The sequence below is a fragment of the Lissotriton helveticus genome, chromosome 3_1 (assembly GCF_964261635.1).
Source record: "Lissotriton helveticus chromosome 3_1, aLisHel1.1, whole genome shotgun sequence".
In the NCBI taxonomy this organism is placed as follows: domain Eukaryota; kingdom Metazoa; phylum Chordata; class Amphibia; order Caudata; family Salamandridae; genus Lissotriton; species Lissotriton helveticus.
This window is the reverse complement of record NC_136061.1, coordinates 487,816,709-487,842,009: the sequence shown is the minus strand read 5'-3', so window position 1 is coordinate 487,842,009 and position 25,301 is coordinate 487,816,709. Positions and strand designations below refer to the sequence as shown.

The following is a 25,301-nucleotide window of genomic DNA, read 5'->3' as shown; positions in this document are numbered from 1 at the left end:
ACTGCTTGTAAGATCTTCCAACCACTTTTCTCATCTGCTCTGGATGAATGTACACAATTGTTAAACTCATCAACTTGGTATAATAAACATACTAGGATTAATAACAGATATATTTTCTGGAAGGACTGGTTAACTTATGGTCTAAAATGGTGGACTCATCAACTTTTTCAAGATGGTATATGTATACCCATTCCGGTATTACAATCTCATTTTTCTCTTCCCCTTTCATATCAGTCTAACTATATATCCTTAACAGCGGCTGCCCAAACTTCTTATAATTCTTTAATCTCTTCTCCTGTCTCTACCCCTTCAACTCCTATTACTATATCACTTTTTAGTGACTCCCCTTCTGCTTCTCCAATAAAAAGTTAATGGATATTCCTATTTCTCGTGATAAATCCGATGCGGAATGTAGTTGGGAATCTGATTTGGGTGAATCCTTTCCTATTCCAATATGGAATACAATTTGGACTAAGAAAAGCAAGTCTTCTAGAGCAGCAAACACCACTCAAACTTTATTTTTTGTTAATAATAGACTCCTAATCACTCCAATTAAATTTCATAAGATTGACTCTAACATCCCTCCTACTTGTTGGTCATGTAAACACCATTAGCTGACCTCAACATATGCTTTTTTGATTGCCCAGCGATTCACACCTTTTGGATCCAAGTTTGGCGACAAGTTAATAATATTTGTCACTCCCACACCCCTTTCTCTTTTTCACATATTTTTCTGGGTAGTATTTCCGAAGCTTGGTCTTCCTCTCCTACTAAATTTCGTACTAAATCATGGACAGATACTTCTGAAGTATGGTGGTAAGGAGTATGTTACAATCATAGATTGGATAGAGCCTAGGTACACCCACTCAAGGTTGCTGTTAAACGAGAAATACTTTGGGCACCCGTTACTGAATTCTTAACTGCTTCAGCTAAAAAAAAAAACTATCTTCACACAACCCTTGCATTGAAGAAGTAACCAAACTCCTTGAATTTTATAAATAATGTTGCTTTGCTTAATAAATATTTAGATTATTGCTATAGAATAGTTCAATATAGTAGGTTATTTATACATAACTATTATTTTTCGAATATAATGACTAATATGGATGCTGTATTCGCTCTCCCCTCTTTCTATTCTCCCTTATTTTCTCTTTCTTTTGCTATTTTTCCTTTCCTCAGATATTTTACCTGTATTATTCTACACTTATGTATTATCCTTTGATTACTGTGCTATGTTTTATTTTCCTAACAAATAAACTTCTTTTCAAACTTAAAAAAATAACTGAATATGAAAGATCAGAATGCTTCAGTTGTTTATCCTAATTCATCGTTTCATCCAGAAGAAGGCGGACTATGTCGAACTAAAACAGCACTGTGCTTAAGTGTTTATGATTGCGGACTATACACACAAAGCAAAATAAATGAGGAATTTTCAGGTTCTGCGTGGATGTTGTTGGTAGAATCTTGTTGTTTGGTGTTTTATTCTGGTTCAAGTGTGTTGTTATTTGAAAAGAGGATATTGTATAGGTTATTGTTTAATTTCAATTTTAGAAAAAAATCATTTTACTGTAATCTTGATATAATATAAGTCATGTAATGTATTAACATGAACATCTATGATATGTTGAGTTTTTCAATATGGTCACAGCTGTTGCGCTGCATCTCTGCTGTATAGTTAATTTTGTAGCACACCTAGCCAGATGTAGTTTGAGCCTTTTTCAAACATTTACCTAGCCTCCTTCCCATGATCTCCAATAACCCGGTCATCACGGCCAAGATTCCTAGAAGAGATGCGTCCCAGTTCCATACTGAGTTCTTCTATTAAAGCATCTAGTCCAGAGGTCTGGAATCGAAGTCTGTGCCGGGAGTACCCTGCAAGCTGCTCGTCTGCACCAATTCCTGTCAATACAACCTGCAAAACACAAAAAGAGATAAATACGGTCTTCTGAGGCTTTTTAATAGACCCCAGAACAGGCATTCAGAGTTGATAATTCTTGAAGTGAATACTCATCTTTAAAAAAAACAAAAAAACACACACACACACACACAAAAGAAAAACAAAAAAACCAAAAAAACAAACCCTAGCAAGCGATCCAGCATGGTGGACGAGAGTTAGGTGAGCTCCGCTCACCTCAGCAACAAAATTCTCCATTTATCCTTTTTCGCCGGTCGAATTCCCCACCGAAGCTCCCTGTGATGGTTGAGAACTGAGCGGCAATTCTCAAAGAAGGTTGGCAATGGGGAAGTTTGCGGCGGCAGTCTGGAAGTGCGATGGAGAGGCCTTTTGAGCGGACTCGCGACGGAGCCATCGGAGTGGCCACGAAGGTAGACGTGAACAGCAGTGCTGCCTTGCCCGGAAGCTGGTGTGGTCTGGCGGTGAACGCGCCTAATTACTGGGGGCTAGCCTGCTGTGACGGTGACAGCTGAGTGGAGGGCAGCTCCGCGTTGGAGACCCGGTGAGTGCTCATGCTCGATCTTCTCTCCCACCCTCCCACCCTCCTCCTGATTCCATTGTTGCACTCGGCTACCAGGTCGGGCCGCGTGGGGGGGTGGAATCTGTTTGGCAGGCGGCGCGAGCGCTGGACTTCCTCAAGAGGGCCAGTCGGGGCCCGGGCGACACACAGTGGGGCTGTGGCCAAGGTACTGAGGCCTCATCGGAGATCGGAGCACGAGGCCTCATCTCCTGGGCGACGGCCGATTGAAGCTTGCGGGACCTGTGTGGCTCCACGGCTGTTAGAAATCAACGCCATTAAAGGGATGTACACCACGTCCGGCTTTAAATTGCCACGGCCAGTAAAACGTGCACGCTGCAATACAGGTGAGGAGGCAGCGTGAGTGAGGGCCTTGAGCGGAGGTGCGCTTCGGGGCGGCCCGGAACCCTGTGTAACAGCGAGAGGCCCTGCTCGGCCATTTGCAGTGAGTTGGTGGATATCAGCCAGTGGAACAGAGATTGGGGGCTGGCACGAGACGGCTAAATAACTCCAAGGCATCCTTCGCTGTGAAGAGCGAGCCAGAACATTGCATTGGACGGTGGAGATTGGTTGAGGGGTAAGTGAGCCATCCTGGTTGGCTGGAAGAGGCACCAGAAGGGACGGTGGGACACCCATTGGGGGGTGGGTGGGGGAGACATGACCGTCCACGTAAGCGGCCGGGCTAGCACCCGGTGCTGTTTGTAGGAGGGATGTTTCCAAGTGCTGTTTGTGGGCGGGAAATTTCCAACCGTGAACTGCCATTATAGAAGATAGGCCTCCGAACTCCGTCATGACGAAGGACAAACCAGTGGAAGGATCCGCCAGGCAGAGCACGCTGGACCGTTTTACTTGATCGGGGGTCTCTACTGCAGACCAGGAAGGGCACAAGGGGTCATTCCAGACAACGCCGCGCTCATGGCGGCCATCATATAGTCCAGGGTTGCACTGGAAACAAAGATAGGAGAGCTGGACTCTGACGTCACGCTCATGCGGCAAGATCTTTGAAATGCAGTAGAATGCATTATGGAGGCTGAAACAAAGGTCTCTAACGTGGAGGATTCAGTCGTCACAGTGTAGAAACAGGTCGCATCGCTGGAGTCGACTACCAAAGGCCTGACCTCACGGTTGGAGGAGGCGGGGGGCAGAGCTAGAAGAAACAACCTCCCTTTTGTGGGTTTCCCAGAGGGATGCAAGGGGGACATGGAACAGTTCCTCAACCGGTAGCTGGTGAGCTAGTTCACCTCAGTGTCGTTGTCCGGTTGTTTCGTTATGGAAAGAGCACACAGGGCCCTGATGCAGAAATCGCCCCCAGGTGCCAGACCAACACCTGTCATTGCTAAGATCCTGAATTACCTTGACAGAGTTTGTGATCTTAAAAAAGGCTAGGCTCAAGGAACCTATGCAGTACGAAAACACTTGTATCCTCATATTTCCGGGCTATACCAGACTAGTCCAGCAGAAACGACAATCATTCATGGCAGCTATGGACCGCCTCCGTGAGCTGAAACTTCCCTACGCATTGTTGTATCCAGCCAAGCTGCGGGTGGTTCATCAGTCCCATACTCTCTTCTTCGAATCACCAGAGGATGTCTTCAATTTTACAGAGGAAACTGTGAAGCTCTGGCACCGCACGCCGCCCCAGTTGGAGTCTGACTCGTCTAGTGAGGCCGTCTGCAAGCCACCCAAACCTAAAATCAAACGTTACAGGGGATCGAGACGCCACTCCAAATCCTGCAGTGATCCTGGTAGATCTACATCTGTGACTCGGCAGGGACCTTCAGCATCATAGCAGTGCCATGATGCTCTTGGATGGAGGACTGTTGCTGCCTTATGCTCAGACCGACGAAACGTGAGCAGGGGCTAGTACATCTGTTCAACCATAACAGTTCAAGGGAACGTCCGTTGACTATGGGCAGGTTATTGGGGATCCATTGGGGGGGGAAGAGCAAGGGAGCCCCTGCTGAGGTCCGCAAGCCACCTCCGCTGCAACAGCTGTTTTGAGGTATGGGTGGGAGGGGTTGGGGGGATTTTGGGAGGGGGGGGATTTTTGTTTTATATTTGCACTGCAATTTTGTCACACTTGGTACTTATTTGCACACTGGCTCAAGGCTGTCCCACACTTCGAGGCTCAGAGACCCTTAGATGGACAGTCGCGGAGTCGCGATTTTGGTGCATCGTAGAGTCCCTTACAAACATGTTAAGACATGGACAGATCCACAGGGGAGATAAGTTTTCATTGAAGGCACCATATATGAGGAGCAGGTGGTTTTGGGTTGTGTATATGCTCCCCCGCCCTTACAATGGGCTTTAGTCGATCGCCTCAAGATTCTGTGGGCGGGCATGCCGGAGGGGTTGGCAATAACAGGGGGAGATTGGAATGATGTAATGGACCTGGCGGTCGACAGATGGAGATCAGGGGGACACCCCACCGTCCAACACAGCACTAACCTGAGCTCCTTAGCGACGGGACTGGGATGGGTAGATGTTTGGTGGCAGTTGCATGAAACTGAACTCTGCTACACATATTTCGCGACTTCCCATGACTCGTACTCCCGCCTGGACTATTTTTTTGTGAACTTACGAAATGTCGGGAGGGTGAGGGCTGCCGAGATGCTCCCACGGGGCTTATACCACCATTCTCCAGTGGTTCTGACTGTGTAGATGGGTCCTGAGAAACTACCTTTACGTTGGTTTCTCTCCACATGGCATCTCCAGGACGAGAAATATCTGGGGCACATGGGGCAGGCAATTGAACAATATCTAGATAGAAATTTGGGGACGGTGGCTGAGGCCGCAACTTTGTGGGAGGCCATGAAACACACTCTGCGGGAGTGGACATTTCCTTCTGCATGGCAACACACCGTACCCGGCAAGAGGCTCTGCTGTAGTCAGAGGACCATCTAATGGAACTAGAGCAGAGTAGTAGGGGAGAGGGAGGGAATTTGGTATGCAGACAGCTAACGCTGGGGCGACAAACCTATGCAGATACCCTAATGGAGGAGGCCAGCCTTGCTTGGCTCGCGTCCAGTAGCATAATCTACCAATGGGGCGACAAGTCCAGTAAATTGCTGCATAGGCTATGCCAGGGGTCCTCCCAAGTATACTGGGTCCTGAGTAATCCCTCAGTCATAGCCAATAGTTTTGCACAGTACTTTGCAAAAGCTTTATATCCCTAGGGAATGCCTGCAGGAAGATGTGATCCATCGGTTCCTAGATGACCTACCAGCCCGCACCCTTTCTGATGACGCGCATGCAGACCAGGAACTTCCAATTACTGAGGAGGAGATATGCACTGCGTTGGGAAATTTGAATTCGGGTAAGGCGCCGAGTCCAAATGGGTTCCCCTGCGAATTCTTCAAGAAATACTTCTCCCAAATGGGGGCACATTATCATCAAGTCATAGAAGAAGCGAGAGACCGGGGATGTCTGCGGCAAGATTGGAGGCATGCGGAAGTAGTCGTATTATAAAAAACAGGGCAGCCTCCGCTCAACACGCCTCATATCGCCCAATTTCACTTTTAAATGTTGAGGCCAAAATTCTGGCTAAACTATTGGCCAATCGCCTCAAATCCCATATAACTACGTTGATCCACCCAGATTAGGTGAGTTTTATGCCTCAGCGGGACACACGTCACCACATCTGGCAGTCGCATAATGCATAGCTGCCATCCAGTGAAGAGGAGTACCGGCTGCCCTCTTGCTGGCGGACATGGATAGGGCGTTTGATTCCCTCAGCTGGGTATACCTATTTGCACCCCTTGATCATCTTAATATAGGCCAGAGGTTCTTGGCTTATCTAAAACAATTATACACGGACCTCAAGGCATCGGTGCGGGAGGCGGGTTCCGTATTCTCTACATTTTCCGCAGGAAGAGGTACTCGACATCTATTTGCGCTAGAAATGGAGCCATTGGCGACATGGGTACGGATTAACACGCAGGTGGTGGGATTTGAGTGGGATCATGGGCTCTCGGACCATATAGCCTTATATGCGAATGATGTCCTTTTTTCTTAACCCCTTCGATGCTTGTGACGGAACCATTCCGTCATCAGTCACGGTTGAGCTGTGCTGATGACGGAATGGTTCCGTCACGACCGCACCCTGTTCTGGAATGTCCAGCACAGGGGGGGAATCGGCGCCGCACGGAAGCGGTTAACGGTCATAAATAGGACGGCGCCACGGCTCCTTCCCATCATGGAAATCTTGGGTGAATCATCGGGACTGTACATGAACCCGAGTAAATCCACGCTGTGGGTGCTGGGGGGAACGGCAAACTTGGGATCCTGGGCCACGGCAGTACGGGCGTCGACAGAGGGCGTGAAATATCTGGGAGTTTTTCTCTCAGACCTGCAGAGACTAGCATGGGACAGAAATATAGTATCAATCCGGACACAGACAAGGGAGGAAATAAATACTTGGTCACATATGCCCCTCTCTATATAGGGCAGATCGGCTATATTTAAAATGGTGTCACTGGCGCACCTGCTTTATAAATTAAAGAATTATCCCTACCAGGTGCTCCTTTCGTGGTTTCGCCAGGTTAATGCGGCGCTGGGACATTTCCTGTGGGCAGGGGGAGCTTCCAGGGTGGCGCTGTGGACTTGCTTACAGTCAACATATTGCGGGATGTTGGCCACATCAGATATTCAATCGTACTACACAGCCTCACAACTCCTAGTGCTAAATGAATGGTGGTATGGAAACCGAGAAGATCCCACCTATGCAATGGAGCAGAGGGTTATGGGGAAGTCCACCTTGCATACTATCCTGTACTCTGCGTCAATTCGTAATTCCCCACCATCCGCCACTCAGGTGTAATTTTGTGTATGGAAACAGTCCCTCCGTAAGATGGGTGGTGGAACAGGTTGACTAGGGAGAACCCACTGTGGCGTAATGGCCGTCTACCGGAGCTGGCGGCGCTAGCTGGATTTCAAGGATGGGACAATATAGGAATTTCCACATTAGGGGATGTAATGAGAGGCTCGGTGCTCAAATCTTTTCAAGATCTTCAGCGAGAGCACCATATGCCAAGAACTCAGTTCCATAAATACCTCCAATTTCGTCATGCTATCTCTCAGAGTATTTCGGGGTTGGAGGCTCTCCCTGAATTCAGTCCGATCGAGGTTAAGATTTTTATGGGTGATCTAAAAGATCATAAGATATCAAAGATTTTTCAATCATTGGTGACCCATCCTTCCACTATGCTAGATAATCCCAGAAGGACATGGGTTGGGGATGTGGGCGAGCTGGATGGAGATGACTGGATGGACGCACTGGCCTCCCCTAGTGGAGCAGTGATTTTGATGAGATTGTGCCTCATTCAATTTAAATACCTTCATCGGGTTTATTACACTAGTTTCAGGCTCTGGAGGGCAGGTCTGGTGGCAACCCCGGTGTGTCTGCATTGTGAACGAGAAGAGGGGTCCCTAATGCACACCATTTGGCACTGTACAGCGCTCACGAAAATTTGGAGAGGAGTGATGGCCTGTTTGGCGGAGGTGTTGGGGTGGGAGCTCCCCGCCTCACCGAGGTTGACAATTCTGAATATCATAGAGGTAATAGGAGGTAACATATATAGGGTGACCAACTGGCATTGGTGCAAATTCAGGACGGTGAGTGTAAAAATTCAGGACAAAGGGTCAAAATTCAGGACAAAATTGCAGGACAATAGGTACGTTTTACAGACACATCAGAGGTCGCGCAATAGTATATAATTAAGCCCAGCCATTTCAAAACATATTCAACCATTTGCAAACCTATCCATCATGTATCCTTCCATCTATCATTTCACTCATCCATCCTTTCACTCATCCATCCATTATCCATCCATCCACCCTTTCACCCTATCCATCTGTACACTTATCCATCCACTCTTCATCCCATCCATCCATCCATTCACTCATCCATCCAGCCATTTACCCTTTCACCAATCCAGCCATCCTTTCACTTACTAATCCTTCCACTCATCCACTATTTTAGTCATTCATCCATCCTTCCTTTCTCTCTCCACCGACCCTTTCACTTAGCCATCCTTCCTTCCATCCATCCATCCATCCATCCACCCATCCATCTACTCATCCACTCATGAATCCATCCATTGACCCGATCACTCATCCATCTATCATTTCACTCCTTCACACATCTATTCATCCTTTTGTCCATCTACCCCCCTTTCACTAACTCATCCATCCTTACATCCACCCTTTCACCCATATGTACATTCATTCACCCTTGCACTTATCAATTCATCAATCCATCCATCATTTCACTCATCCACCCACCCACCCATCATCCACCCAACCATCCACCTACCCGCCCGCCATCCACCCACCCACTCATCCATCCATCCATCCTTTCCCCCACCCACCCACCATCCAATCCACTCATCCATCCTTTCACCCACCCACCATCCACCCACCCATCCTTTCACCCACCCATCATCCACCCATCCTTTCACCCACCCACTCATCATCCATCCATCCATCCTCCCCCTCATCATCCATCCATCCATCCTTCCCCTCATCATCCATCCATCCTTCCACTCATCCATCCATCCTTCCACTCATCCATCCATCCTTCCACTCATCCATCCATCCTTCCACTCATCCATCCATCCTTCCACTCATCCATTCTTCCTTTCATCCATCATCCATCCTTTCCCTCACCCATCCATCCATCCATACTTCCCCTCCATCCATCCATACTTCCCCTCCATCCATCCCCTCATCCATCCATCCTTCCTTCCCCTCATCCATCCATCCATTCTTCCCCTCATCCATCCATCCATCCTTCCTTCCCCTCATCAATCCATCCTTCCCCTCATCCATCCATCCTTCCCCCTCATCCATCCTTCCCCCTCATCCATCCATCCTTCCCATCCATGTATCCTTCCCCTCATCCATCTATCCTTCCCCTCATCCATCCATCCATCCTTCCTTCCCCTCATCCATCCATCCTTCCACTCATCCATCCATCCATCCTTCCCCTCACCCATCCATTTATCCTCCTTCCCCTCACCCATCCATTTATCCTTCCCCTCATCTATCTATCCTTCCCCTCATCTATCTATCCTTCCCCTCATCCATCCATCCTTCCCCTCCACCCATCCATCTTTCCCCTCCACCCATCCATCTTTCCCCTCCACCCATCCATCCTTCCACTCATCCATCCATCCCCTCACCCATCCATCCATCCATCCTTCCCATCCATCCATCCTTCCCATCCACTTATCCTTCCCCTCATCCATCCATCCTTCGCCTCATCCATCACCCAGCTACCCTCCACCATACATCCAGCTATTTATATTCTCTCATCCATCCTTCCTCTCACTCATCAATCCATCCATCCTCTCTCATTATCCATTTATTCAATCTTTCATTCATCCATTCGCCCTTTCACTAATTTATCCAGCCTTCCACCCATCCCTTCACTTGCTCACTCGCCCACCTTTCCATATTAATTTTGAGCTGAGCCCTTTTTAGAAGAGGCCCATCAAGAACTTCACCCTCGCTGCCGTAGCTGTTCCAGGACTGGAACAGAAGCCACCCAGGGCGGAGACAGGATCCACAACAGGGAGGGGACAGGAGGAGCCATCACAGGCAGGGTAGGGGGGGCATACAGGATCCACCACTGTGGGTGGACAGAAGCCATCACAAAGGGGGGGGACAGGAGCCATCACAGGCGGGGGAGGGGGGACATGAGCCATCACAGTAGGGGGAACAGGATCCACCAGGGTGGGCACAGGGGTGGGCATGCAGTGTTCTAGTATCATCTTGGGCTCCTTGCCCCCTCCTGCACAAGACAACAAGAAGACAGGCTCTCTGTCCAAAATGCTACCCCCACTGTGATATACAGTACTTACAGGAGATACTCTAAGAGAACTGATTGACCTCCATACTTTGTTAATCAGTGTGGGTGCGATTGTGCCATTTCTTAATTTTATTACATTAGACTGCATGTTTGAAGAACCGAAGTTTGCTTACAATTTAGTGACAGTAATTAAGCTCTGGGCTGTGAAGAGAACCACGTGCTGCCTCAGTGTAATCTGGCCGAGTCTAGGATGTTTGGGGCCATGGGTAGAAATGGAATGTGTGAGCCCCCCTCTAAATTGCAGAGACATGGCGCATTCAGGGCTGTTTGCATCTGAATAGATGCCCCTGCTCCTGAACCTGCAGCCCCTCCCTCTGTCACCTTCAAGCACCTCTTAACAGCTCATCACGGCCCGAAGGTGTGAGGCGTTGCCATCCCGCTGTGCCTCTCGAATGCTGCTGTATCTGAGCTTTGGTACAGCATCGGAGTCAAAGAGGGAGGCGGGTGGAAGCTGGGCCCAGTTAAAATTACGGACAAATGGCGTCCGTTAAAGAATCCTTCACGGACAACGGACAGACGGGCAAAATTACGGACTGTCCGTGAAATTTACGGACGGTTGGTCACCCTAAACATATAGAAGAGGCATTTACTATTACTGGGGCTGACCTTGGCCAAAAGAGACATGGCAAGGCTGTGGAAGGCGACGGCCCCTCCATCTCTCTCGGCATGGAAAAATGGGATGGACTTTAATATGGGATTAGAGATTCTGATAATTAAGGCCAGGGGATGAACGCAAAAACACCCCAAAATCCTGAAAAGATAGGCAGATTACAGAGGCCTGGAATTGGACATGGTGCCCTCGGTAGACGCATCCGTATCTGCCTTGATCTGTGGGCCATTGGGATAAGGACTGGATATGTAGTATAGGAATGGATTAACTGGGAGGGGTGATGTAGTGACGATCGAAATGCAACAGTGTGTTAGAGTGAGGGGGGTTTGGGGTGTTTACGTTATAAAGTGTTTTATGATTTCAATGATAATAATGTATTCACTAGCTGTCAAAGACACTGATCTGCAATGCTTGATGTGGCAGATGTTTCCTGGTTTAACGAGCACTGCACTGTATATGACCATTTAACACAATAAAGTTTGTTTAAAAAAAACCCTAAAGGATTTAAAGATAATCCAACACATGCCATGCATTTTGGAAGCATGACCTTGGTTTTGTGGCATTCAACTCAGATTCATTCACTCCTCAATATCTCAGCGGTGTCCCTCTCCCTTACCACAAGCTGAGTTATCTATGCAAGTTTTAGAAGAGAGTTGATGCTTACCAATGAGGTTCAGAAGGGGTATAGAAACAGGGAGGTCCAGAGAAAACAATACATACTAAAGAACTCCGGAAATGAGCTTAGTTGGGTGGAGAAAAACGGCCTATTTTGAATTCTCTTAATTAGAAAAGAAGTTAACCATTATGGATGAGGCAGATGAGTGCTACCATGGACTGCACCTGCTGCATCAGTAAAGCTTAGTCCACTGTATCAAAAGACATAAAGAGGTCCAGCAAGAGCACTACTCCTATCCGACAAGAATGAGCACAAAGTCACATTTTTCTTTTAAAGTTAAGGGAAGGCTGATTTTACTTTGCATTATCATCAGGTTACAGGTAGCATAGCCTGATAATGAGCAGTGCTCTGTCAGATTTATGGGCCAGACTGGGTCACAGAGGTAAAGCACTGAAGCACTGAAGTATTTGACTCAAATAAAAAAAAACCTTGTTAACTCAATATTGGAGCATTAGAACTAAATGATGTTTCGGAATGCTTTTAAGTGGGAGAAAAACGAAATGAAGTTACCTAATGATGAACTCTTCATTTTAATTTTCTCCCATTTCAAAGTGGTGCATTTACAAGCAGCAGGCTTTTTGATCCTAGTGGCCAAAAGACAATGTGCTATATTTATAACTGAAAAACAGTATTTTTTTCAAATGGGTGAAATTTAAACTAAAGAAAACTTTTTCTATGTAACATTAAGTATTATGCCTTTCTCAAATTTCAATTAAGCCAAATGTGTCTTAATGCTTGATGAAGCACGTTTATTCACTTAAAATTCCTCCCATTTAAACAAATGCATTGTTCTGTTATAAATATGGCATTATCTCTACAGACCACTGGGAGCAAGATGCTTGATGTTTGCAAATGTGACACTTGGAAATGGGAGAAAACTTAAATGATCAGATTTATGGAATCCTTATAAACAAAGTTAATAGTGGCATGGCAGCAGTTAAGGGGTTAAATCAGGGGTCTCCAAGGGGCGTGGCTTGGACGCCGGAGAAGATGGCCGCTTAAGCGTTTCTCTCCTCCCGTGGCGTCAGGGTCAAATGATTACAACGGTGATATCCTGCAGCATATGCAACCCCTATTGATGCGAAAAGACTGCGGAAGGTAATCGAAACAGTTTGGGCGCATTTAAAGCATTGAAGCGTCGATATAGCTCCAGTTCGACCAACGCGGTAATCAAGGGCCGTGACCGCATGGATGGCGGCCCGCATCGCCGAGAACAGTCTTCACCGCACCGCTGATCCCCGCAGCTGATTTCTTGGCTTCGAGAGGCACTCCAACCTTTGGGCAATGAACAGTATTTCGAGCGCGAAAGTAAACGCTGCTACAGTACGGAAGGCTTCGTTGGTAAAAGGCGCATAGTAACAGGTACAGCGCGACGATCATTAAAATGGCGGCCACAGTCCTTTGCGCTGCCCCGGCCTGATTCCCGACTCTTCAGCGTTCATTCCCGGGGAAAGACAATTGCTTTTAGAGGGTCGGAAGAGGCTCAGGGTCTAATCCATGCATGAGAGACATCGCTATTAAGGGTACTATGAATTGCATGCATGCTGAGATCGGTATCACGGCAATAACTGCAATAACACTGCAATAACTGCAATTCGTGGCTGTCATGGGGCGATATTGAAGGCTGTCAGGTGTCTCCCAGACAAATATTGGTGATCAGTCTTTGGGGTAGTTCTGCCTTTTTACTTGTATGCATATCCAGACTGCCGATGAACGAAAAGAGGACTCCTACACCATTAATGCCTGACCTTAAGATGGCCAACAAATGAGACCTTACCTAAGGATAGACAGTGGCTACTACTTTATGCTGGCCCAGGCGCGCTCCAGTTCCAGTTTCAGCTCCTAAAAGAAAAGGGGCCAGTCGAGTACAACCACCCAAAGAATGATTTACACAGCTACACCGCTTAGATGTAGCGCCACACCCTGGTGGGGGAAATCACTGCAGTTTTGAAGTTTTTGTATACCGGCACCTCAACTGAGTTTATTATCAAAACTACTCCACCGTTATAAGGATCCGCAGCATTCTCTAACAAATCCGATATCTCCACGGAACCTGTCACTCTCAGTCAATACCACTCTCAGCCACTACCACACACTTCCAGTGGTTGATCCTGCGAGCCGGGGCTTTTCTAACCCATCCAACTACCATGGGGGATAAGGTTACCAAAACCCTTAAAAGACTTAAAGCCTATCCAACAAATCCAATATCGCCTACCAAGGGATCGAGGGACATGAACGCCACTTTAGACACACTTCTTCTCAAACTTGCAGAAGTACATGAAATCACGAAATCCACCAGAGAAGAAATCGCAGCAGTGAGGCAAGATATCAAAGATACCAATACGCGACTCGCAGAGACTGAATGTAGGATCAGTAAATTGGAGGACTCTGAAGTGATAGTGAGCAAATGTTATGTTATGTTATGTTACTGGGGGTTTTGTAAAGCGCTCAGCTGCTCATAGAGCGTCCCTAAAAGATCTGTCCCTTTCTACCTCATCAATGTCTCGGCGCATCTCGGAGTTGGAAGACAGGAATATGCGGGGAAACCTGTGAATTTTTGGTATTCCGCAGGGAGCCGAAGGTAGAGAGGGGGACTGCATAACATTCCTGGAGTCATGGTTTCCTCAGGCCACCAGTCTCTCCTTTGGTACACCGTTGGAATTTGATTGCGCTCACAGAGTCCCTACCCGACCCACATCAACAAAAGGGCCCAAGACCGATTGTGTGCAAGCCTCTTAGGTATCAGCACGTAGAACAAATTCTGACGTTCATGCGCAAGCACAATCACATCCTTTGGAAAGCCAATAAAATATACATATCCCAAGATTACAGCAAAGAAACTGTCACTTTAAGGAAAAGCTTTCTGGCCCTCCGTCCAAGACTTCGTCAGCTTGAATATCAATACGGCTTTGTGGGTCCTGCACGCTTCCGTGTAACAATCCAGGGAGTTTCTCAAATATTCACGGATCCTTTGCATCTGAAGAAGTTGCTCGGGGGCTCTGAGGAGTCGAAAATGGACACTGCCACAGCATCACTAACACAAGGTTCTGTTCTCACATATCCTTTTCATATTGCTTCAATAATTTGTCGCTCTGCCCTCTTGCTAACCTGGGCTCCAGGTAAACTATAGGTTCCTTGCTTGCCACCGCGAAAACTGGAAATCTGAGGACTAGCTACAAGCTAAGGTGTAACTCAGGTGACATTATCAACCCCGTGGTCCTCATTATTTCAGGTTGGAATTTGCCTGACGGTCAGGTAGGATGATATGTCCCAGTTGCATATACTTGGAATCAAGACTACTTTGGTGACTTTACCCTAGTATAGACAGACAGACGTACATATATGGTTATTACTGAATGTGTGCCCTTGACGCATAATTTGAGGTGGGTTCATAAATGCTCAGGCATTCACCTATTATGTTGGGAAGAATGGAGGTTCAGGCGAATGGCTAAATGCCCAGGTCGTGTTGGTACAAATATAAAATGTTGTTCTACTTATGCATGAATCTGGGATTCATTATGCCTTAGGATGCATTATGCCTTGACACAATCGTTACATGTTATTGTTAATGTTACATGTTAATGAAGCCCTTAATCTCCGTTTCAGCAGAGGTGTCCTTTGTACTAAGTTTCCACAGACGGATTGGTAAACTACGCCTCTTGCCTTAGGTCGATTTCATTGCAAACATGTTGGTTGCGCTATTGACACATGATAGTTGGAGGCTTAGTATCGTAGATAGAAAGGTTCTGCAGCTCACAACGATGGCTTCCATAAACAATGTTATACTTACGTTTATAAGCAGGTTACTCAGTTTCCACCACGGAGGGGGGTAGCCATTGTGGTTGCTTCTCCTTAGTTGCCATGCTCCTGGCGTATTGTTGGGGTGGGGTGGGGTGGGTGGGCTGGGGTCGTGGGTGGTTTGGGTAGGGTTTTGGGTATTATTTCCATATGTGATCCCTTTCGTGTCTTTCCCCTTGTTTCTTTCCCTTCTCTATCTCTTGTCACCGCATCCTTGCAGCAACATTCTACACACTGATAATGCTGAGAGTGCTCTTTGTACGCACGTGTGCGCCCGCTCACATTGCTCACGAGCCTGCAGCTACACATGCGAAAAGGTAATACTGCTATACAGATCTCAGATTACGCTTCACATACTGACTAGAAGATCACTGATCTTCTCTTTCGATGACAGCGGCTAAACAGACTATAAAAATAATATCACTCAACGTCAAGGGTATCAATCACCCAATTAAAAAGAGGAAAATCCTAGATTATTTATATAAGCAGAAGGGTGATATTATATTGCTCCAAGAAACTAAAATAGACTCCTCACAGTTCAATTCTATGAAAAACAAACAATATAGTGAGGCGATTGGGTCTGACGCCATAGGTAAAAAGAATGGGGTCCTTACTCTCATTGCGAAGCGAACCAACATAGATGTTTTACACAGTAGTGCAGACGCTAAGGGCAGATGGGTCTCTACTAAACTGACAAAGGATGGGAAGGAGTTCTACGTGACCAACGTATATGCACCCAACAAAGATGACCAAGAATTTTGGAAGGAACTTAGCGACCACATTGACACAATACCAGACACCGCAATACATATCCTGGGTGGGGACCTGAATCTCCCTATGGACCCCCTATTAGATAGAGATTCGCGCTGTTCATTTAGGCCGACCAACTCACATAAAGCACTTCTTAATCTCTGCACCCGCTTTAACCTAGTTGACTCCTGGAGGTTGATGAACCCTACAGGCAGAGATTACACCTTTTACTCCCCGCCACACGGTTCATATTCACGTATAGACTATTTACTCACTATAAGGGGGACATTGAAAGTGCCTCCATTGAAGCGTGCGTGATTTCCGACCATTCATGCATTACGATGACTCCGGCATTGCACAATATAGGCAAAAGAACGACCTTGTGGAGGTTCAATGACGCAGTACTGAAAAAGGAGGCACACAGGGCTGCCATAGAAGCAGCAATCACTGATTACCTTTACCACAATAAAAAAGGGGATACTACAGACCTTACAAGGTGGGAAGCACTTAAAACAACACTTAGGGGGGTAATAATCAAAATACGTGCTGCCATGAACAAGGATGCAAATTCCACCCTATCACGGTTAGAAGATGAGATTTCTGTCCTTGAAAAACACCATGTAATCTCTAGGGACCCCTCGGTCCTTACGGACTTAATGAACAAAAAATACGAATATAATAAAATCATTAGCGAGAGGGCAGGAGTCTGGCTTCAACATCATAAACACTTCAGGTTGTGCAACACTAACAAAGCGGGTAAAAGCCTTGCCTCGTACCTAAAATTTAAACTCCAACAATCAACTATTAAATGCATAGTTGACAAATTAGGAACAGCCCATTCGGACCCAAACAAGATTGCAGACTTATTTAAAGAGTTCAACAATGACCTTTATAGTAAAAACAAAGACATCAACAGTTCAAAACTAAGACCATACCTTGATAAATGTAAACTTCCGGCTCTCACAGAGCAAGACCAAACTGCACTCAACCGCCCCATCTCTGTAGTGGAAATTACACAAGCCGTAAAATCCCTCAAAACAGGGAAAGCTCCGGGTCCTGACGGGTTCAGCGCCACATTTTACAAGAGCTTTTCATCCGTTCTGACGGACCCCTCAAAGATCTTTATGAACAATTCAATACAAGTGGCCAAGTTCTTGGCACTCCGGCAGAAGCCATTATTGCGGTTTTACCAAAAGAGGGGAAAGACCCGTCCGTCCCTAAAAACTATAGGCCGATATCACTAATCAATCTTGATTGCAAGATCTATGCCATGGTTTTGGCAAAAAGAATTCAAGCAGTCTTGCCCCAGCTGATTCATCCTTCACAGGTAGGGTTCCTCAAAAATAGGTTATCGAGTGATAATACTAGAACCCTTGCGCACATCCTAGAAAGGGCAAAGACGACCAATTCCCCCACTGTGGCCGTGACCCTAGATGCCGAGAAGGCCTTTGACAAGATTGACTGGGCCTATTTGGAGGCCACTCTGCATAAATTCAACCTAGGGGCGAACTTCATTCGAATGGTGATGGCTTTATATTCCAAACCTTCAGCACGAGTTAGAGCGGGTGGGTGCCTCTCTGACTCCTTTCACTTGCAACAAGGCACGAGACAGGGCTGTCCCCTCTCTCCATCATTCTTTCTTTTGGCAATTGAGCCCTTCCTTTACTATTTAAGTAACAATGAGAGGATTAAAGGCATAGACTTTAAAGACGCTACAGTCAAAATCTCAGCATACGCTGAGGATTTCCTGGTAGTGTCCGAAGATGCAGACCTAGCTATCCCGGCGTTAATGTCCACCTTTGCCGAATTCTCAGAAGTGTTCGGATACAAGCTCAACAAAGACAAGACTGAAGTGAAGCTACTTAGTAATATTGGTGATAAAAGCGTCTTGGGTGATACAGGTCTCTGTTAGCAACAGAAGAGTTTTAAATATCTAGGGATCGACTTTGAGAAAGACCTAATTAGTACTCTAAAAATTAACGAGACCTCATTGTTCAAGAAAATATCCACGCTCCTGGAAGGATGGTAACCAAAGTTTCTTTCGTGGTGGGGTAGAGTGGAAACTTTGAAAATGATGGTCACACCACTTATCAATTATTTAATCAGCATGCTTCCCATGCTGCTCTCAGATGACTTTCTTAAAAAGATATATAAGCTTTTCAATAGTTTTATCTGGCAGGACAAAAAAACGAGAATCTCCCTGAAGAAGCTTCAATTGCCAAAAGACAAAGGGGGTGTAGGTTTACCCAACTTCAGAGGCTATCAAACGGCCTTCTTATGCAAGCAAGGAGCGCACTGGTTCCATGCTCATCAGGGGTACACTCCTGTGTGGGTTCAAGTAGAAAAATCCATCATTAACAATTTGCCACTTTCCACCATAATGACTATGGACGCCTCTGCCTTCACTCAATCCAAATACATTTTCCTTAACACTAAACGAGCTCTACTTAGCCTGGAGAGGCACTACAAAGCCAGAATAATGTTCTCCAAGAAAAATCTATCATCGTTCTGGTTTAACCCGGCTCTGAAGGACGATGATGGACTCCTTTATTGGGATGACTGGGCTAAAAAAGGTCCGAATTCACTACAAGACATTTACGATGGTACCTCTCCCCTTCCATTTGCCGCCCTACAGTCGCGATTTGATCTCCAACCACTTGATTTTTACAAGTTCTTACGCCATAAAGCACTTATCGCCGCCAGAGCCATCGTACCGCATCCACCTACTCTATGCGCTAGATTGATTCAACTAATGTTACAAGGACACATGGTATCCAAAATTTACAAACTCTTTTCACCCCTACCTCAGAGAGCACACAGGCAATGTGAGCGAGATTGGGAAAACGAACCAAACAGCGAGATTGGGAAAACGAACCAAACTCCTCCAATCTGGCCTTTGATTGGGACAAGATCCACCTCACTCCCTTCTATAATAAAATATCCTCGTTACTCTCCCAGACCAAACTCATGCTGATAAATTGATCTTACTGGACACCCGAGAAACTCTTCAAACTCAAACTCCTAGATAGCTCACTTTGCTGGAACTGTAAAACACACCTAGGTGACATGGCACATATGTTCTTCCACTGCCCGCTGCTCAAAACGTTTGGGACAAGATCTTCTCTTACATCCAACACACCTTCCATTTTAGTCCGCCCAGAGACTTTGCATACATTTTATTAGGAGCAATTGATCCAAATGTCCCTAGCGAGCAGGACAGGCACCTCTAGGACCTTATGCTCACACTGGCATGCAAAATTATTCTGAGCAAGTGGAAGAGCACTTCTGAGGTTTCCTTCGCTCAATGGCAGGAATGGCTGACCTCCTTTAGGGGAGCAGACAATGACTCCCTGCATACATCCCCCTGGCGAAAACCCCACACCAAGCTCTGGAGTGTACTTGACTCATTGGAACTATGTTATGACCCCCCTTAGGCGCATTGAATGACACACTGAATGACACACTCAATGACACACTCCATGACCCTACCCTGGCCTAGGCTATCACACTGGGCAGTATTCCGGGAACGCATGATGGAAGTCCTGTTGCTGCTGCTACGTCTTCTCCCTTCTCCTCGTCCCCCCCCTGTTCTCCCCCCCCCTCCTTTTTCCCTTCTCTCTTCTTCGTCGTACTCACTCCACGGGCTTGCTACTAGATGCATGGTCGTTTTAGTCAATGTTCTACTCTGACAGTAACTCATACAACCCTTCTGTATATGTATTACAAGGATGCTATCTTATTGTTTCCTTAGCACTTACCTCAATTACATCGCCTGTACTCTCCCATGCATTAATGACTGTATCTCTATGGTGAATCATTAAGTGTATGTCTACCCCTTTGTATTTTTATTTTGTGTCCTTTGTATCTTCAATAAAAAATGATTTGAAATAAAAAATAAAAAATAAAAAAAATCAGGGGTCTCCAAAATATTCTATAACAAGAGCTACTCATGTTTAACCATGTCACTGACCCTGTCATGAGTGATGTAATATGTGATGTCATCAGCAGTGCACTACGGGGGAAGCGAGTTATAGTTAGCTCAGCTAACTATGATGGCTGAATTTTTCTAGTTTAGTATGAGTGAAATGTCAGCTGAACTATAACGTCTCTGTAACCTGTGTTTTTTTCCGTGAATTTCTAAGGCTTTTTAAACGCTAATCCCTAACTTTAAGGTCCCTGAAAGCTGTGATTTTTTCTGCGAATTTCTGAAGCTTTTTAAACATTAATTTCTGACTAGAACAACCCTGAAACCTTTGTTTCCTTCAGTGAATTTCTAATTTTTTCTCAACTAGCAGTCACGTTCACAGAGTAGTGGAGAAAAGGGGTTGGGCGTCCAACCAGCTCTCAGAAATTCCGCTGTGTATGACTTACAGGAGCTATCAGGAGGGCTTCTTGGCCCCCAGGGTCCCTCTGGAGTAAAGTGGACTTCATACCCCAACCAGTTGTGTGCCAGGAGGAGCGTTTGCAGAGTAGTGGAAAAAAGGGAGAGGCTTCCGAAGACCTCTTAGAAATCCCACTGTGTGGGACTTACTGGAGGTAAGAAGGGTAGTTTCCTCAAGGACGTCCTTGTGCGCTCATTGGTCTTGTCAACTTCAAAGCAGCCTATGACAAAGGGCAGGTAGCCCGAAACGCGTCGGCTAAAAGACTAAAGGACTGGCGATTCCGTGCTCACTACTCTGTCTAACCTCCAATAAAACAAGTGAAGTATCACCCCTCGTGTTGGGCTCTCCTTCAGGGGCAACTCTGTTTTGTGGCATTTAAATACGGCTGGCCCAGCCGTGGGAGAGCCCCTCTGCACGGCAGCAGACCTGTGATGGCGCCAACCGGCGCGCACTTTATGGGACGAGAGGTTTTCCTGTTGGAGGTGTTTACAGTGGCAGTTGCGGCATGATCTTTGGTCAACCCACTTGGGATTTTAATTTGACTTTAAACTGGGAGCACAAGCCAAACTCACTGGAGGAATACTAAGTGCACTTCAGGTACCAGAAGGCCGCGGGTGCGGTCACGCCCACTGGGGCGGGTTCCAGAGGAATAATAAGTGCGCTCATTGGTCTTGTCAACTTCAAAGCAGGCTATGACAAAGGGCAGGTAGCCCGAAACGCGTCGGCTAAAAGACTAAAGGACTGGCGATTCCGTGCTCACTACTCTGTCTAACCTCCAATAAAACAAGTGAAGTATCACCCCTCGTGTTGGGCTCTCCTTCAGGGGCAACTCTGTTTTGTGGCATATATATATATATATATATATATATATATATATATATATATATATATATATATATATATATATTATACACAAGAGGTGAACAAGAGGAAACCTCCTCGAAACGCGTCGAGTGGAACTAAAATAAAAGCTCATAAATCTGCACAAGCTGGCCCGGACATTCCTTTTTGTACTTCATCGATTCTTGGGAAAGTTTTAATATATATATATATATATATATATATATATATATATATATATATATATATATATATATAAACGCCCCTGGCCAACTTAGCCTTTGGGGGGGGGGCGGGGGGACTAGCAGTCCACCTTGGAAATTGAATATACTGTTAGAGATTGATCAGATGTTCATGCATGCATTTCTGATGAGTTTGAATACATGATCTGTAAATAGTGGCTAAGAATTGGGAATATGGAAGGTTTGCCGATATACTGCTGAATAACATGAGCTAAAAAAAAAATATAAATGTAATCATCACAATTTATGATAGAATGAATTGCAGCTCTCTTAGGTACTGTCACACTAATGAGATGTTGAATATTCCATATGTCCCATATGATGTTAAGCTATCATTGCATTTTAAATTAATTCAATGCCCATTCAGGGCATCATCATGCATAATCATGTTGTACGTGTTAAGATGGCAGAACCTTTGTAATGGGACATTTCTATGTCCATTTTCTATTTCAAGTAAATGGTGCGATTTAAATTTGGGGCTTCCGTTGCACCAGGCAACATTGGCAAAGGCGTCAGCCGTAACGCGTCTGTTGTGCGTTTGCACATGTTGTGAATAAATAATGACTATATCCACCCCCGTGAGTGCCTATTTCTTGGTTAAACAAAAGAAAGGGAGCATTGAGATATATATATATATCTATATCGTTGCATGTTGAACTGGTGAATTAGTAATAAATAAAAAAAATAGAAACCAGGCCAATGTACTTTTTAAATGAACAAGTTTGGAAAACAAGTTAAAACATAAGAATCTCAGTGAAGCTAACATAGGTTAGTTGGCAATCTGTTCTTGTGAAGAAAGTCACATGCATAAACAAGGTTTTTAAATTAAGGCCAGAGACTGGGCATACAAGAAAATAAAATAAAAATAAGCAGTACTCACCTTTGCAACACTAGTATAGAATTGGGGCTCTCCATGATTAGTCTTTATGCCCATTCCTCTGGAAGCAAACCACACTGCACAACCAATGCTATCATCAAGGACAGTGCACAAGGGAAGCACCAAGTGGCTAATGTATTCTTCTCTCATTTCTTTCAGCTCGTCCTCGGTGATGTTAATTTCTATAAAATTCCAAGTTCGTGAAGGATTGAGAGCTTCAAGTTCTTTCAGACCTGCCCGTCCTGTGATTCGATCAGGCACATCGAAGGGAGACACTTGGTAAGCACTGTCTTTAGTACCATGTGTCATGGTTTCTTCTGGAGAAGAAGAGGAAACTTTCTTTTTATTCATTTTATTATACTTGTTGGTTGAACCTTTTGGTTTGTTTGGTGGTTTCATCATGAATGCCACGTTGAGTAGATCAATAGGCTCCTCCAAAGGAACATAGAAATCTGACAATGCTGCAAGGACCATGGAATCAATACCTCCAGAAAATAATATTGCAACATTGGCTTTTCTTTCAGAAGTTGCAGCATCCATTAAAGTTGGATTTGAATCTCTTTGGAGGCATAAAACACGCTTCCTTACTGCTTCACTTAAAACATTGATAAGCTGATGGGCTATCACTTTCCTGTGCTCATCAAGGCAGATTTGAAGATTTTCCATCGAAGCTGTATTACTAGTACAAATAGCATGGGATGGTCCAGTTAAATCCCCAGGGATTGTTCTATTGATTGGGGAAATGGGGGCTGTGAGGCACAATTCAGAAGTATTCAGAGATAAGCGAACAAATGTTGGCAAATCTTTAGAAATATTAGATAAATCATCTCTGAAAATCATCGCTTTTGTCAAATGCTCATTTGTCAAATACTCTGCATATTTCAATCTCCATGGATACCAGTATAAAGTAACAGCTTTTGAAGACACACTTTCCTCAAGATCAACTCGGAATATTCCAGAGGCAGGGACCTCCTTCCATTGATTTTCAGATTCAGAACGTAGTGCTTTTACAGAGGTGAGACAAATGGCTTCTTTTAGGTTATCACTGAATTGCCACAGCAGACTACGACGACCCATATAATCTCTGCCAAACCACAAGCTATGGATGGATGCCTGATAATAAATAAAAGACCAAGGACCACGAACAGAGGAGAGGAGAGTCAGAATATCAGACTCACTATTGCAGGAGGTAAGATGCTGAAACATAATTTGAGTGTCATTATCCATGTCTCCCACGTTGACACCTCCAAACACCTCCCCATTCCAAAGGAAAACGTTGTCATTGTCATCTTGTACAGGCTGTTTAGTCAGTTGCCCTCTCAAATGAAGAACATGGCCAGAGAACAAGCAGTGGTATCCATGGCTGGACACATTCTTTGTCAAGTGATGGCTGCAGCTGGGCCCTCTTCTTTTGAGGTGTCTAGTTGCTGATTCTTCCAGAAGCTTTTTAAAGTCATGCTGAAGTGACAAGTCTATGACGCAACAAATTCCACACATTGCTAATTCAAACTTACAAACACAAAAGTATGATCATTATTTGATATTGGTCCTCTCCGAGTCTCCGTTTTTCTGGTGTGCAGCCTTTAGATTATCTAATTTTTCTATAGGAGAAAGAAAAACAGCTAGTCATCTAAATCAGTCTTTACTTCCGCTAGTTAAGATATAACTTCAGTTCCGCACATATGTTACAAGAAAAGCCTTATCAATCTTATGTCACTACATATGTCATTTTAAAACAATGGTCCATAATGTTAATCTAAATATTAGTTTAAAACAGGCTGCATTTGGGTGAAGTGAAATGATGTGTTGTTCCAACAGACTGCCACACTTAATGCTTAAATAATAAACTTACTTTTGCATTCACTCAGAGTTGCGGTCCTATCTGCAAGAAAAAATATGTTGCTGTTGGGCTGCTGGGTATAAACTTTCTGCAAAGAGATAAAAATGGCTGGTTAGATAATACAATTTGACTTCGAGATTACCTTATGTCCTATCATAAGCATGTAATTTTCTATGAGTTTTGTCGTTTTTAAAGAATAGGCAGCATTGAGGACCTAATTTGTACTTTCAGCCCACCTCACCAATCTTGTTTGATTGGCTGAGAATGTCTACAGCCATATTCAAATCTAATCAGGAATATGGGAAGTGACAGAAGAAAGGGCTGGAGAGAAGTGAGGCAGGTAATGATCAGAATGTTCTATTCAGGTCTGAAGTAGTGTCTCGAGATTGTTTTTTTTCATTTTTGCATACCTCTCATAATGCAAGGAATTTAAATTCAGTAATTTGTCCTCCAAGTCGTGTCTCAAACTTTGAGATCCCCGGGCTATAAGTACTCCACAGTAGCAAGTCCCTCAGCCCATTTTAGTAGCTAACGTCAGATGCACTACCCTCAATACCAGCTCTGTCCCTAAAATAAGACCTGATCTATTCGGTTGAGAGTTAGATAGCAGCTGAAAGCATCCAAGCCCCAACAAATATTTTATTATTTATTTTGCATTCTTTCATTACGGTCAACTATGCCTTTAAAGCGTTAGAGCCCTTTACACATAGATCATACGAGATTACGAGTTGGACGGAGCGGCACTTCCCTCCAGAATTTTACTTCTCCTAATCACAAGGGGGCCTGTGTACCTGCACTTGGAGTTCCGACCAATACAATAACTTACATCTCTGTTCCCATCCCTGACGAAGATTGTTGTTGCAAGTGGAGGTGTTTGTTATGCTCCCACCGCATCTTTTCCACAACCCCTCTCTTCGCCCTCATCCAGTACCTGACCTCATATGT

The 25,301-nt window shown here is 45.2% G+C and overlaps 1 protein-coding gene across 3 annotated transcripts in view; it reads right to left on the bottom strand.

Moving 5' to 3' along the window:
* ASNSD1 (asparagine synthetase domain containing 1) overlaps nt 1–25,301 on the bottom strand; it is a 151,171-nt gene that overhangs the window by 70,787 nt on the left and 55,083 nt on the right. For all 3 annotated transcript variants that reach the window (XM_078680364.1, XM_078680363.1, XM_078680366.1), the window contains exons 4-6: nt 24,369–24,444; nt 22,520–24,117; nt 1,731–1,912 (exon numbers count right to left, since the gene is read on the bottom strand). In XM_078680364.1, coding sequence (XP_078536490.1) covers nt 1,731–1,912; nt 22,520–24,013 — 1,676 coding nt within the window. In that variant the 5' untranslated portion in view covers nt 24,014–24,117; nt 24,369–24,444. The remainder of the gene's footprint in view (nt 1–1,730; nt 1,913–22,519; nt 24,118–24,368; nt 24,445–25,301) is intronic.